This window comes from Rhincodon typus, chromosome 9 (assembly GCF_021869965.1).
Source record: "Rhincodon typus isolate 14 chromosome 9, sRhiTyp1.1, whole genome shotgun sequence".
Taxonomy (NCBI): domain Eukaryota; kingdom Metazoa; phylum Chordata; class Chondrichthyes; order Orectolobiformes; family Rhincodontidae; genus Rhincodon; species Rhincodon typus.
This window is the reverse complement of record NC_063340.1, coordinates 59,527,715-59,541,942: the sequence shown is the minus strand read 5'-3', so window position 1 is coordinate 59,541,942 and position 14,228 is coordinate 59,527,715. Positions and strand designations below refer to the sequence as shown.

The 14,228-nt window shown below is 37.8% G+C and overlaps 1 protein-coding gene across 1 annotated transcript in view; it reads right to left on the bottom strand.

Annotated features, from left to right (window-relative positions):
- The window catches only part of ubr2 (ubiquitin protein ligase E3 component n-recognin 2), a 137,230-nt gene that overhangs the window by 44,624 nt on the left and 78,378 nt on the right, over positions 1-14,228 (bottom strand). The window contains exons 13-21 of the mRNA XM_048601332.1: positions 11,635-11,745; positions 9,616-9,681; positions 9,002-9,124; positions 8,742-8,805; positions 8,303-8,427; positions 5,315-5,367; positions 5,101-5,203; positions 2,580-2,628; positions 1,305-1,459 (exon numbers count right to left, since the gene is read on the bottom strand). Coding sequence (XP_048457289.1) covers positions 1,305-1,459; positions 2,580-2,628; positions 5,101-5,203; positions 5,315-5,367; positions 8,303-8,427; positions 8,742-8,805; positions 9,002-9,124; positions 9,616-9,681; positions 11,635-11,745 — 849 coding nt within the window. The remainder of the gene's footprint in view (positions 1-1,304; positions 1,460-2,579; positions 2,629-5,100; positions 5,204-5,314; positions 5,368-8,302; positions 8,428-8,741; positions 8,806-9,001; positions 9,125-9,615; positions 9,682-11,634; positions 11,746-14,228) is intronic.

Here is a 14,228-nt window from a genome sequence, read left to right as displayed (position 1 = left end):
CAACAGGACTGCAATCAATCAGTTTACTGAGGCAGGCTGAACGAGACAAAGATAGGGTCTAGGGCTGACCTCATGAGTCATCTGTGGGTAGTAAAAGCAGATTCACAAATTATGAAGACTGTGTAAACAAAGAAATTTAAACAACTCTCTTCATGTTATTACATCAAACATTCTCACAAAACATGGCCATCAAAAGCATGACTTGACACCAAATACATCCTAGGAGCCTTTGCCAGCTTAAATTCACTAAATATTCTTCAAATGGGATTTCAGTACAAAATGTAAATTCATGCCAGCATGTAATAGGCAATGATTAGCACTAGAAACACAAAAAACAGACAGATGACTTGGCCCTCAAATATGTTCCAATTTGGTTGACTTAACTCCAATATCTGTCCTCTATCAATTTCAATCTTGAGAATTTAAGGAGCACATTGACGATTTTCATTATACTATGAAAAATGCTTTGAATTTCATGCCTTACTGGCCACGTTTGAATTATAAGATTGTACCACAAAAACAACTTGGCTGGTTCCTTTCTGGTGAAATCAAAGATGTCACCCAACTGACTGCATTCGACTGACATGGTCTTCAGAACCCCCTCAAAATGCAGTACGAATGCATGTAACACATCAATCCCACTTCCATGTGCAATTTAAACATGTGAGCAAAACAGAGCACACATACCAAACATCCTGTCCAAAAACTGGACTCTTCTGTGTTTCCGAGTAGATAGGAATACAAACTTCCATTCAACTTGCTCTGGGTACAAATTTGGCCCTGATTCTACATTTACTGCACTTTTTCTGTCAGTACCAAGTGAGAACAGGCTTGCATTAATGTTATAATTTGGAAGCAATATACAACAAAAACAGTTAAGACAACAAGGAAAAACAAATGCAACTTTTGAACTCAGCTCTGATAATAATACCAATATCAGGGACAGCTTCTGTTTTGGATGAGAGGGTAACAAACTCCAAAAGAAAACAAAAAAGTTATTAATAAACTTTTAAATGACTGCATTTTTCAATAAATTCTCAACAATTCCTTCCATTCTGATCGATTATTCATTCCTTATAGCCCTGTCATGAGTCTGCTCCAACATAGTTTCTGATGTTTCAACATAGCAGGATTAATCATTTAATTGGAAAGAAGTAATAAACAAAGTTTCCCTCCATTTTGCCATCTCAAAACTAGGTCAAACTCAAACAAAAGTTTATTTTCAACTGTGGTGAAGAGACAAGATAAATTCCAAATAATGAATGCGTCTGACTTTGAAATGTAAAGAGATTAGCAAAGCTTACCCTTTGTAACATACTTTCAGTCCAAGCATGTCCATTTGGTTCCACAACCCATTGTAGCACTGTTCTCAAGATATACACAAAAACATCTGACTGAAGGACGTTTACCAGACTGGCAAACAGGGGGCAAAAATGCGGAAGGACAGGAGGTGGAAGAGCTAAAACAAAGATAGTTTCATGAATAATATTATTGCAAAATAGCTTCAAGTTGTGCGCACTGGCTCCAGTTCAAGTATAAAAAAGTATTCAAAATTAATTCTTCACTTTTGGACATGATTGACAACTTCTGTATCCATGTCGATGAAGTTACTCAGCTCAAACCAGAGGTTGGCATTGGGTTGTGATATTTTTACACGCGAACAGGAGCACCAGAACATTGAATCCTGAACAAATCCCAAGTATTTTCAAGATAAATTTTTAGAAAACAAGTTCGACTTTTTATATAACATGGTTATCAAAGGCAATTTTTTTTACATCACCCTAAACTTCTAAATAAACAAAACAAGCTAAGTTAGCTTCCATAATCAAAAATGTTCTCCCAACACTGCTGAAAAATCAAAAGGACATTAATTTCTGAAAGCATTATCAGCAAATGAATGTTGTGTTGAATATCCCAATTCATACAACATAAAATAATCATCTTTTGGCCCTTTCTTGCTTCCTATTGACTATACCACGCCAGAAACCATTGTTAAAAATAATTGACTGTCTTGACTAAAGCAAATGAGAATGCCTGGTTAAATACAATTAGAGAAACAGGCAGTATATTTCCCTTCCAGAGTCTATTCAACTGTCAATTTGCACACAAATCATTATATATCGTAGGACAACTTAAAACATCCATCCCCAAGTACAGGAAATGTTCTTACATCAGAAATTTAAAATTATACCCTTGTATCGGATTGTATTCATTACTTGGATGCTTGTAAACCTGAAGGTCATAAATGTAACTCCAACTGCAATTTAGTTGCAAAGTATGAGCAAAAATGAAGTTATTTCAAAACTTGTCTATCCACATCTCTCAATCCTGACCTGATCGATTAGAAAGAAAAATAGAAGCTGTTAGCGCACCTAATATTAACACTGTTCACAATCCTGATTTGTCCAATGTGGAAGATAGTGAATGAAAGTAAAACCCAACCCAAGTGAAAAACAAAGAACTCATGGAGCCAGATTAACTACTGTGTCGACAATGGTATGTGAGCAGACCATCTCCCAATCCAAAACGAAATAAAATTAACTTCAAAATGAGATGGAAGTGGAAAAATTTTAACATACCCATGTCTTCTCCATTTTGCTTCCTCAACTTCCTTTGGGCTTCTTCAGCCTAAAGTAAAATAAAGTGATATGAACTTATTTTTAGTGAGCACAGTTAGTAAACACAACTTAAAAAAAGTATAAGAAGAACTTTGAAACCTCGTAAAATATATACTTATAAATTTCAAGTAAACGTGAAACCCGGGCTAAAGAAATACACCAAACAGACTGCGTTTGAATTTCACAAAATTGTTCGATAGGTGTTTCATAAGTAGTTTGAAGAAACAAATTCAAAAATGCCTCTCAAACTATGATGGCACAGTAATAAATCAATCAATCAGTTCATTATTCAAGTCATACATGTTGTAAAGTGATGAGATAACAACAGAGGGGGGAGGGGAAGAGTGGAGGAAGTAAAGAATGGTGTAACGGTCAGTGAAGAACAAGACCATAAAAGGAAGGGATGATTGTGTTAAGCATCTTTACCAACATTTCTTCTGACATTGGATGTTTTAAAATCTATGGTTCTCTTTCCCCTTTAAGGGTCAATATACAAATAGTCAATAGGAATACGAGTCAGGAAATGTAGTACACAGTTCCAAAAGGAGTCACTGCTAATTGATATCCTTTAATGTCCCAAGACATTTCTTTACTTTCAGTTGCTGATGTCCAAGACCAGAGAAGATGTCTGTGTATAATTGACTCGCTGTGATTTGTCACGATGGGACCAAGGCTGCTGGGCCTTCAGAGGAAAAGATGTGAATAAAAATTCAGTTACAAAAGCTTATCCATGGCATGAAAACATCATCTTTGATTCGAGGTCAAAGACGAGAAAGCATTTTTAAAATTGTGTTCAGCAGAATTTTCTACAGTACTGTGTGTCAAGTTCACCAAAAATGGAGTCACTGCTAGAACTGGTCCTTGGGAATAAGATGGACCAAGCAGATCAAGTGTCAGTGGCAGAACATTTCAGGGTTAGGGATTCTTATAAGGTTTAAAATGACAGTGTTATAGGGCAATCCATAGTAGGAATGATTAACTGACAAGGAGCCAACTTCATACTGTAGCAAGAACAGAATTGCACTGGATAGACTGGCACCAAAGACTTGTCAGAGAACCTGAAGCTGAACAATATGTTGCCTTCAAAGAGCAGATGGCTCAAATACAGTACCAATATACCCTCAAAATGGAAAAGCAGCGCAACTGAAGCCCTCCAGCTCCCTGAATGTGAAATAAAATAGAAGTTAAGATAAAGAAATAGTGTGCTTACGCAGGTGTCAGGTCAAATATAAAATTGAGAACAAATTTGAACACAAAATGTACAGTAGGGAGTGGAAAAAGTCAGAAACAGAAAGGGATTGTGAAAAAAGACTGGCAGATAACAAAGGGTAATCCCAAGTCTTTTACAGGTGCATAAAGAGTAAAAGCCATGGTAAAAACCCAATTAGAGACCAAAGAGCATTCTCATGGAGGCAGGGGGCATAGTTACGCTATTAAAAGAGATATTTCACATCTGTCTTGACTAAGGAAGCAGATGGTGCACAGGCTATGGGTAAAAGGAAAGGAATCCCAGTCACGAGAAGGGTTCAAAACTGATAAGGAAATGGTATTGAAAAAAGGTGATGGCACTTGAAGAATTAACAAGATGCCATGACCTGATGGCACGCATTCCGGTATATCAGAGTAAGAGTCAAAAGTACAGAGGCACTGGTCATAATACTTCAGTCTTCCCTGAATTTAGGGGTGGTTTAGCAAATAATCTAAATAGAGTGAGAAAAGAAATATTTTCACAAGGCAAGTTTCACAATGGAATGCATTGCTTGGACATGGAGGCAGATTCAATCAAGGTATTCAAGATGATTTGAACAGAAATAACGCAGTTTTGGGAAAAAAGCGAAAGATGGCATTACACCATGATGGTTGCTCAGAGCTGACGCTGACATAACAGGCCAAACATCTTCCTTCCACAACTACATAATTTTGTGATATTGAGAGAAGCATGAGATGCATGATTAGATGGGGAATATTTCATGTGAAGGACTATAGGTTTTGGTGCTCCTTATTTTATCTTTTGTACACATCTCTGATTTGGCTTTAACACTCAAGACAGTACATAATCCACACAAATTTTTAAAAAAATTCACTCAACCTGTTCAGTCATGAGATGACAGTCCTACGCGGCAGGTGGGACCTATCACAGACCTCTGGCCCAGATGGTGGACAGAGACAGAGATAAAGCAAATTGACAAAGGCAGAGCAGTAGACTTTGTCTATATGTGCTTCAACAAAGCACTCAATGAGGTTCCACACTGCAGACTGGTCAGTAAGGTTAACACACATGGGATCCAGGGGGAGCAATTCAAATGGAAACAAAATTGGCTTGAAGGCAAGAAATGGAGGGTTGTGTTAGAGGGTTGCTTTATGGACTGGAGACAGAGACAAAGACACTTTGACTATTTAATACCTTCAATTAATTGTTGAAGTATTGATGCACATTGAATCTAGATTCATTCTATACTAAATGGACTTAATTATAGTTTACCTTGGATTGGTCGGCCCTAGAATAATGGTAGAAGAAAACATTAAATTCCTTGGCGCATTCAGGTTTTAGCTCATAAAGCCCTCTTCCTGTTAATCCTGGCTTCCTGTGATGGAAAAGTCATGGGATTAACATGCTAGTAGACCATAGTGACAATAAAGCTAATTCAATTCAATATCCAACTAATGCAGCACTTCACCTGGAGTTGTATACTTACTTGAAAGAGGCTACAGATTCAATAACCTTTTCCATTCCAGTCTCTTTATTCTCCTAAGAGGGAAAAAAAATCAGCAGGATGTACATCACTTACAGAACTAATTATTATATATGCTTTAAATGCTGAGTATCCTAATCTACAGCTTCATGTTGGGACCATAAAATGTTCAATCCTCAAATGATGTTTACTTTTGTGATCTACATATTTGTATTGTTTTAAACAGGTTAGGAGTGGTGAACTGATTCATCTCCTTCTCCCAACTTCTCCAGTGGCCACAACAGACTTGGAACTTAAAAGGGAGGTGACACTGTTGATTAAATATATTTATAAATTGTAGCTTAGTACTGTATTAGAAACAAGGCAGCCTGTTCCTCAGTTAACAAGGGTTAGCTTTATTTTTTAAAAAAGCTCGAGCAAATATGCAAAAATTAAGACAATGTTTAAAATATGCATATATATTCAACAACCTTGGCTGAAAAGATATTCATTCCAAGCTTGGAAAAAATTACAAAACATCACAGAGCACTATCTTAAAAGGATTTTGGATAAGTACTTGGTAAAGTAATTAAAAGGAGATTGTGACAAATGCTAGTCTATAGCTGAAGTAATTTCCACACTGGCTATGCTTCTGTCAATGTTGACTCTAATATTTGTTTTCAGTGCATGGACCTCAGAGGTCTGTGAACAGCAGCAACTTCCGAAACCAGAAGTTTATGCATTGGTGGCATGCCGAATGACATTATTGCAGAGAACATGGACTTCTCCCTGGGCCATATATGGTTGGTTCTTCAAGATAGTGGTGTAGATTCAGACTTCTCCTTTATAAATGCTGCATTTACAGAGACCGGGTCTTTCAATGGGAAAACTCTCAAACTTTGATGAGGGGTTGATTCGGGGGTTGGGGAGGTAAAGGCTGTTGCTACTGTGGCAGATATTCTATGTGCCTTAAACAAAGCTATTTTACAGCCTCAAATTGATTGAGTTTATTGAAGAAGTAACAAAGAAGATTGGCAAAGCAGGAGCATAGACTTTGTCTATATGTGCTTCAGCAAAGCGCTCAATAAGGTTCCACGTTGTTGACTGGTCAGTAAGGTGAGATCACATGGGATCCAGACGGAGCAATTCAAATGGACACAAAATTGGCTTGAAGGCAGGAGATAGAGGGTGGTGTTACAGGCCTCCTTTATGGAGTGGACGCCTGTGGCCAGTGGTGTGCCACAAGGATCAGTGCTGGTCCACTGTTATTCATCATTTATATAAATGCTCTGGATGTGAATATACAAGGCATGGTAAATAAGTTTGCGAATGACAGCAAAACAGGTGGTTACCTCAGAGTACAATGGGACCTGAATAAGATGAACCAATGGGCCGAGGTGTGGGAGATGGAGATTAATTAAGATAAATATGAGGTGTTGCATTTTGGTAAGGCAAACCAGGACAGGACTTATTCAGTTAATGGTAGGCCCTGGGGAGTGCGGCTGAACAAAGACAGCTAGGAGTGCAGGTGCACAGTTCCTTGAAAGTGGAGTCACAAGTAGACAGAGTGGTGAAGGAGGTGCTTGGCACACTTTCCTTCATCGGTCAGAACATTAAGTAAGGAGTTATGGCAGCACGTTGCTTCTGTACAGGACATTGGCGAAACCACTTTTAGAATATGCATACAATTCTGATCACCCTTCTCTAGGAAGGATGGTGTTCAACTGGAGAGGTGCAGAAAAGATTTACAAGGGTGTTGCTGGGATTGGAGGATTTGAGCTATAGGACAAGTCTGAATAGAGGGCAGAGGGTAGTGCATGTATGGAATGAACCGGCACTGGTGGGTACAATTGCAACATTTAAAAGACATCTGGATGGGTATAGGAATAGGAAGGGTTTACAGGGACATGGGCCAAATGCTAGCAAATGGGACTCGGTCAGATTGGGATGTCTGGTCAGCACGGGCCAGTTGGACCAATGGGTCTGTTTCCGTGCTCTATGACTCTATGTGACCTCTCTGAAAGTGTTACAGGTTCAGTCCATTCAAGCAGTTTATGTTCTTTGCAAACGTAACCCTTTTGCTGCAGAAACCAGTGCCCTTCCTTCTGAAAGGTTTTCTATTGATAAAGTTCAAGACGCATGCATGTCCAGCTGATTATATTGTAAATTAATCAATCAATACATCTAGCTACTGATATTATAAGTCAGCTTTAAATAATATTTTCGTAACACTATAACAACAGTTCAGAAAGATTTCCAGAACAAAATGATCAACAAACTATGGAACAAATGGTGTGGCATGATGGCAATGAAACTTAAACTCCTTGATCTGTGCTGAACCAGACAATTCCAATTAAGATAGTGGTGCCCTCAGTGTCTCCTAATTCAGTAAAGAAGCACAAGATCTGGGCTCCAATCCCTGAATGATACACAATGGCTATGATAACCGTGGAATATCAGCTAACAATAGGTTGTGGCTGATTGGCTCATGCCCCTCCAGTTGAATATACAGAACTGTACACCTCAGTACAAAAGGGTTGAATAGGGAGAATTCAGAACGAAAAATTGGTAGAAAATGAATCAAAACCTAAGGCAAAAGTCATTCAAGCACGATAATAGACATTTTTCTTATTTTCAGAGTCTTAGAGATCTACAGTACAGAAAAAGTCTGTGTCAATCAAAACCACCTTTAATAATCTGATTTTCCAGCATTTGGCCCAAAGTGCTATGCGCCTTGGCATTGCTGACGTACATCTGAAAATTTCTTAAATGTTACCAGAGTTTCTGCCTCTACCACCCTCACAAGCAGTGAGTTCCACAGTCCATCTTCTGGACGAAAACAAACAAAGAATCCTCATCTCCTCTAAACTTCCTGCCCCCTTAGATTAAACCTTACCAAAAGCCTTGCTGAAAGCCTTTCTGAAAGTCACTCCAGAAAGAAACAAAAACGTCAGGTAGAATTAACACGCATATAGACAACATTATCAACCATTATACCGATATTATACTTACATCTTCAGGCAATGCTTTAACTAGTTCACTGTGTGCCATTGGCTTTATACATAGCTGATGAACAATTTCACGTTTCAGCTCATCCTCAGCAGACACCTGACCCACTCCAGCAGTATATCTCTCTCCTGAAGAACAAAGGTCAAATAATACTCACTAAAACAGTCAAGATTGCAATGAAAAATAAGCATAATTAATGTCATGTTAAAATAGGTTTCTTTCCCCTCCTAAATCATCACACCAGATATTAGTCAATAACACACAAAGCTTGTTAGAAATGAGCTCAGCCTCCGATATTGCCATCTTAATAAACTGAAGGCATGAAGTGCTCCTGCAGATTAACCTCCTTGCATTAAATGATGTCAGGCTGATTAAACAGTGACAAGTGCCAATTTTGAGAAAACATCTTGCGTAGTCACTCCAAAAAAAATGTACGTCTTACCAACCACCATCATGATCAAGTGAAGCATTTCTTCTATCAGAGTATTGTTTTGTTGTAGAACATCCTAAAAATGTAAAGTTTATGAAGAATACGACGTAATTAATACCCTCAGTAATAAACTTCCATGTGAAATGTCAAAATAGAAAAACAGTCTTATTCCTACTTTCAGACTTTGAACAAACTTAACACAAAGAAATACACTACTATCATAATTTTTCTGGAAAAGAATTTTCATTTGAAAAAAAACATTCCTACTTCACCTTGTTGGTGTGTTCAGAATTAAATCTTTTGCCATAGTCAGGACTGTTAAATATATGGTATAACTCAAATCGACAAAGCATAATCATTAGAAAGTGGTTTGGATCCATCATAGATGCTCCAGCCTAAAAAATACAAAACGTATAATAGCATTTTTGACAATTTTATAACATTCATTAATACTGATCTCAGACTCCAATCATCCACATGCACTGAAATCATGTGCTTTCGTCTGTAACTGAACCACAGAATTATTGGGAACTAATGCTGCATTCTGACTGCTGCAAAACATACCACTTCTAAAGGCAACAAACCTATACAGTAGATGACAAAGTAATCCTGTTGCCTGACATTCTAAACCATTGAAAGCATCTTTCAGAGATGAAAAAAGTGACTTAAACATCGCAAATTGGTACAAATCATCCAAGTAATTCCAGACATTTGTGTCACCAACTACAGAACCACGAATCACAGATTTAAAACAACTGCATTCTATTTAAAGCTGCAGAGGAAAGGCCTAAATCCTTTACAAGTAACTATACGAGATTATACTATACTGCTTGAAATCTCATTACTATCATTTTCGTAATACTTCAGCTGGAATGAAAGTTCTTACCTGGAGCATTATTAGGTCTTTATCATACATTTCCACTCTGCATTTCACATTGTGATAATAATAGATCTAGAAGAAAGAGCAAAAGAGCGAAAATATTTGACAGTTTAATGATTTGTGGGCTGCAGAAACATTCTTGTATCTCTTTCAAACTAAAGAATAGTTTCACTGTAACAAACCTGGAACATATGAATGTAAGAAATAGGAGCAAGAAGTTCATGCCTGATTTGCCATTCAATACATTAGTGTTCAATCTTGGGTTTCAATGGTACATTCCCATCAGGTTCCACTAAGTCTCAATTCCGAGACACCAAAAATGTCAATCCCTGCCTTAAACGGATTCAATTGTGGCACATGCACAATGCTCTGGGGTACAGAATTCCAAAGATTCCCATCTAATTAATTCAAGAAATTTCTTCTTGTCCCAGTCCTAAATGAATGGCCCTTATGCTTAAAACCTAGAATTTAACAATGAGATAATCTCTCAGTATTTCTCAACTCCACAAAATGGAGACACACTTTATTCAACATCTTGTCATTGGACGAACCGCTCATTCCAGGGGCCAATCAAGTGAACCTTTGGTACACTGCCTCTTATATTTAAGTATATCCTTCCTTATAAGGAAGGCAAAATTGTACACAGTATTCCAGGTGTGGTCTCACCAAAGCTCTGTACAATTGTGGAAGACTTCCTTAGTTCCAAACCCTTGACAAAACGATAACACACCACTCATTTTCCTAATTGCTTGATGTATCTGCATGCTTACTTGTGTTCCTGATATAAGTACACCCAAGTGTCTTTGAACATGAACTAATTTGACATCTTTTAAAATAAATTCCATTATGAAGGCTTCAAATTCCATTTTTTTGATGTCTGGAGTTTTGAAGGATCATTGAAAAATTGATTTATTTCAAGTTCTGTGGAGATACACAGATTTTATTTTAAAAAGGTCCAATGAAAAGAACATTGGCATATAAAAAGACACTTCTGGGAAAACACGACTTAAGCAAATTGGTTGGATTCACTTCTACAAAATCACCTGCTTGGGTGTTATGGCTGTCTTGTTTGAAGTGTTTTGCTTTGAGATTGCTTGGTTTGCAGTTGTTGAAAGAATCATGTTTACAGAAAGGCACCCAGCTTATATCACTCCTGTTTCTGAAGCACCTTTGTTGTCAGTCCAATGTAAAACCTCACTATCCTCTTGAAGAGTGGCTGGAAGACCTCCTGAGACCATATTTCCTTAGCAAAATCCATGAGTCAAGACCCCAGAGATAGCTGTGCAGATCTCATGATCTGTCAGTGCTTGTTGGAGCACGACACTGACAGCCATCGGAGTGTTCTGTATTTTGTCCTTTTTTTGAGTCTTTGGAAACTTATGACGATTGATGAAAATTGATCCCTCCCACCAAATTAAACTCTGCAGGGAGAAATCCATTTGTGTCCCCTTTCTACCAGGTGTATGCACGTTGGTACGTGTTCAACTGTTTGATTTTTGTTTTTGAGGGGTCGGGGTGAGGAAACGTGTATATTCCAATATCAAATCAAGTGTTGACGAGTTTTGCATCTTCATTGAATAGGTTTTCTTTTATAGCAAATCAGGATGTCTGTATTTATTGAAAAGGCCTGGTTAATCGATCTTTATGTTCTAATTCTAATATGGAAAGCACGTACAATTGTCAATGTTGGGATCCAAGCTACACAATTAAACATATGTTGTATGCCATAATGTAATGGAACTAAATAGAGACAGTAGACTCTATCATCTTGGTCTCAACATCTATGCTTGGAAAGCAGCCAAGACCATTTTAAAAGAAAATGCAGCTATTACACAAATAGCCTTATATGTTAAATGTATTTCTGATTTTTGCAGAACATTATTTATCATATCAGCCAAGTGTAAAGCTTAGAAAATACTTACATTTGTGCAACTAAAATCTCCATAACCATTACACAGTCTGATATAAAAATATTCTACATATGTTACAAAATTCAATCTAAATAATGTTATGATTCAAATTTACCTGATTAACTAGGGAGAAACCATTTCTCCGCCACATTCCAGCATGTACTTGCGCACACAGGACCATGCAGTGAAGTGGATGTTCTATTAACAATGGCGGGCTCAGTTCACTCTGTGGACAATCGATTTAAAAAGGTCAGCTATTGAAGCACAAATAAATGGCCAAGAATTAAATGACAACTGAAGAATATGCCTTTACAATTTCTACTCATTCAAGTGAAGTAAATCAAATGAGCTACAAAAAGGCATCAACACAGAAAATAGAATCTAGCTTTGTAGCTTTTTGCCTACACAGCTTTGGTGTTGAACTTGCTGCACAGAACTTAAAAAGCATCACAAAAACTAAATTCTGTCAAGCAAGTTTGTAATTTTTCATCTCACATACTGCAATCTGTGACCTTAGTGAACATTTTTAAGAGAAAATCTGAACATATCCACAGACATTTCGAAGAAATTCAAGTAAAAATCTTTTATGGCCGAGTCATAAAATGAAAAGTCCATAATTCTTCGTATGATTTAGGGAGGAAGAACTTATCTTTTGGCAAAGGTAGCTGCTCCTAATTGCCACCCAACGATAAGAGTAGGCCACTCAGCTGCTCAAGCCTGCACCTGTATTCAATATGAGCACAATCTCAACTTGCATTTCTGCTTATCCCTGATAATCCAGTATCTATCTATTTCTGCCCTCAAAATACTTAAAGATTTTGTATCCACTGCCCTTAGAGAAAAGGAATTCAAAAACTCTCAGCCCTCATAGTGAACAATGTTTCTTCATCTCAGTCTTAAATGGGCGCCCTCTTTCTTTTAAACCATGATCCCTAGTTTTAGATTCTCTCAAGAGGAAACATCCTTTTGACATCCACCTGGGTCACCATCGCCCAGTGATTACCTGGAGCAGTGTTCATCACAAAAGCATGAACCAAACATTATCAATTCATTTCCAAACATCACCCGTTTTACAAAATATACTTAAGTAACTAACATAGGAAAAGGTCCAGTTAAGCAGCATTGCTGCTGAGGAATTAAAACCAAATTAGTGAAAATGCACTAACATACTTTTAAGGTCAAAGAATGTGTTAATACCATACAGTTCTTTTAGTTTAACCCAGTATAAAAACGTATAACAGAGGAGGATCATGCTACATGAAGCAATTTATAAAGGTGAAGTCACGAATGCTGGAAACAGATAGCAGGTCTGAACAAATCCGAGTTTAGAATGTTCAGAGGGAAGTGAAAAGAAATAAGAAAAGCAGAGAGAGATTATGAGAAAAGATCGTCAGTGAATATTACTGAAAAGCAAAAAAAGTCTTCTCTACATAAATAAAATGTGTGAGGTGCCAACTGGAGAGCAAAAAGAGAATTTGCACATGGAGTATGGCTGAAGTGTGAAATGAATATTTTACAGCTGTCTTTACCATGGAAGAACATGCTGCACAAGTCAAGAAAACAAAAGGAGGTAGTACAGACACTTGAAAGCTTTAAAATTGACAACAAGGAGATATGAAGTAGGCTGCCTGGATTTAAAGTTGACATGGTACCAGGATTGGATGAGATGCATCTAAGGATACTGAGGGGAGTAAGTGTCTGAATTGCAGAAGTCAGAAATTTCAAATCTTCCTTTGGCAGAGTAATGGTGCTAAAGGACTGGAGAACTGTATGTTTTGTACCCTTGTTCAAATAGGGTGAAAGATGAGCTTTGTAACTACAGGCTAGTCAGTTTAATCTTGATGATGAGCAAGATGTAAAAGTGGAAATATCACTGGACAAGTAATCCAGAGGCTCAAGATGATGCTTCAGGGAATAAAAACAAAATGCTCAAGAAAAAGGTCTGGCAACATCAATACAGGGAGAACCAGAGTAAACATTTCAAGTTCAACATGAGTCATTTTATTCAAAGTTCACCATCTGTTGCTGTGGGATTCAAACTCATGTCCACACAGCAATAGTTTGGGTTTTGGAGAGGATTAATCCAGTAACATTAGCACCACATCACTGCCTTATGACAGATCGCCAGGATCCGCAGTACCTTGCATTCATTTCAATGGTCTGGGGACATGAATTTGAATCTCACATGGCAGATGGTGAAATTTGACCTCAAGTAATAAATGTGGAAATAAAATCTAGTCCAATGGTAAGCATGAAACCACTGACAGGATGTTAAAACCTATCTGGTTCACTCATATTACTTGGCAAAGGAAATCTGCTACCTTACCTAGTCCGGTCTGCATGCAACACCAGAGCCATAGCAACATAACTGACTTTTAAATGTCTTCTGAAATGGCTTAGCAAGCCACTCAGTTGTACGAGACAATTAGCAAGTTTAAAAAAGGAATTATACTGGATGACTGCCCGTCAAGAGCCGAAGCACTGGAAACGGCAATGACACACACGAGCCCGTCGATCCTGAAAAGATCTGTGCTAACATCTGGAAGTTTATGCTGAAATGAAATCAACTATCCCACAGAGTAGTCAAGCAACAGCTGACAGTTATACCCACTAACTCATAATAGACATCGCTATCACCATCCCTGGCTACGTCCTACCTTGTCCCACCAACACGGTAGACCCACCAACACGGTAGACCCACCAACACGG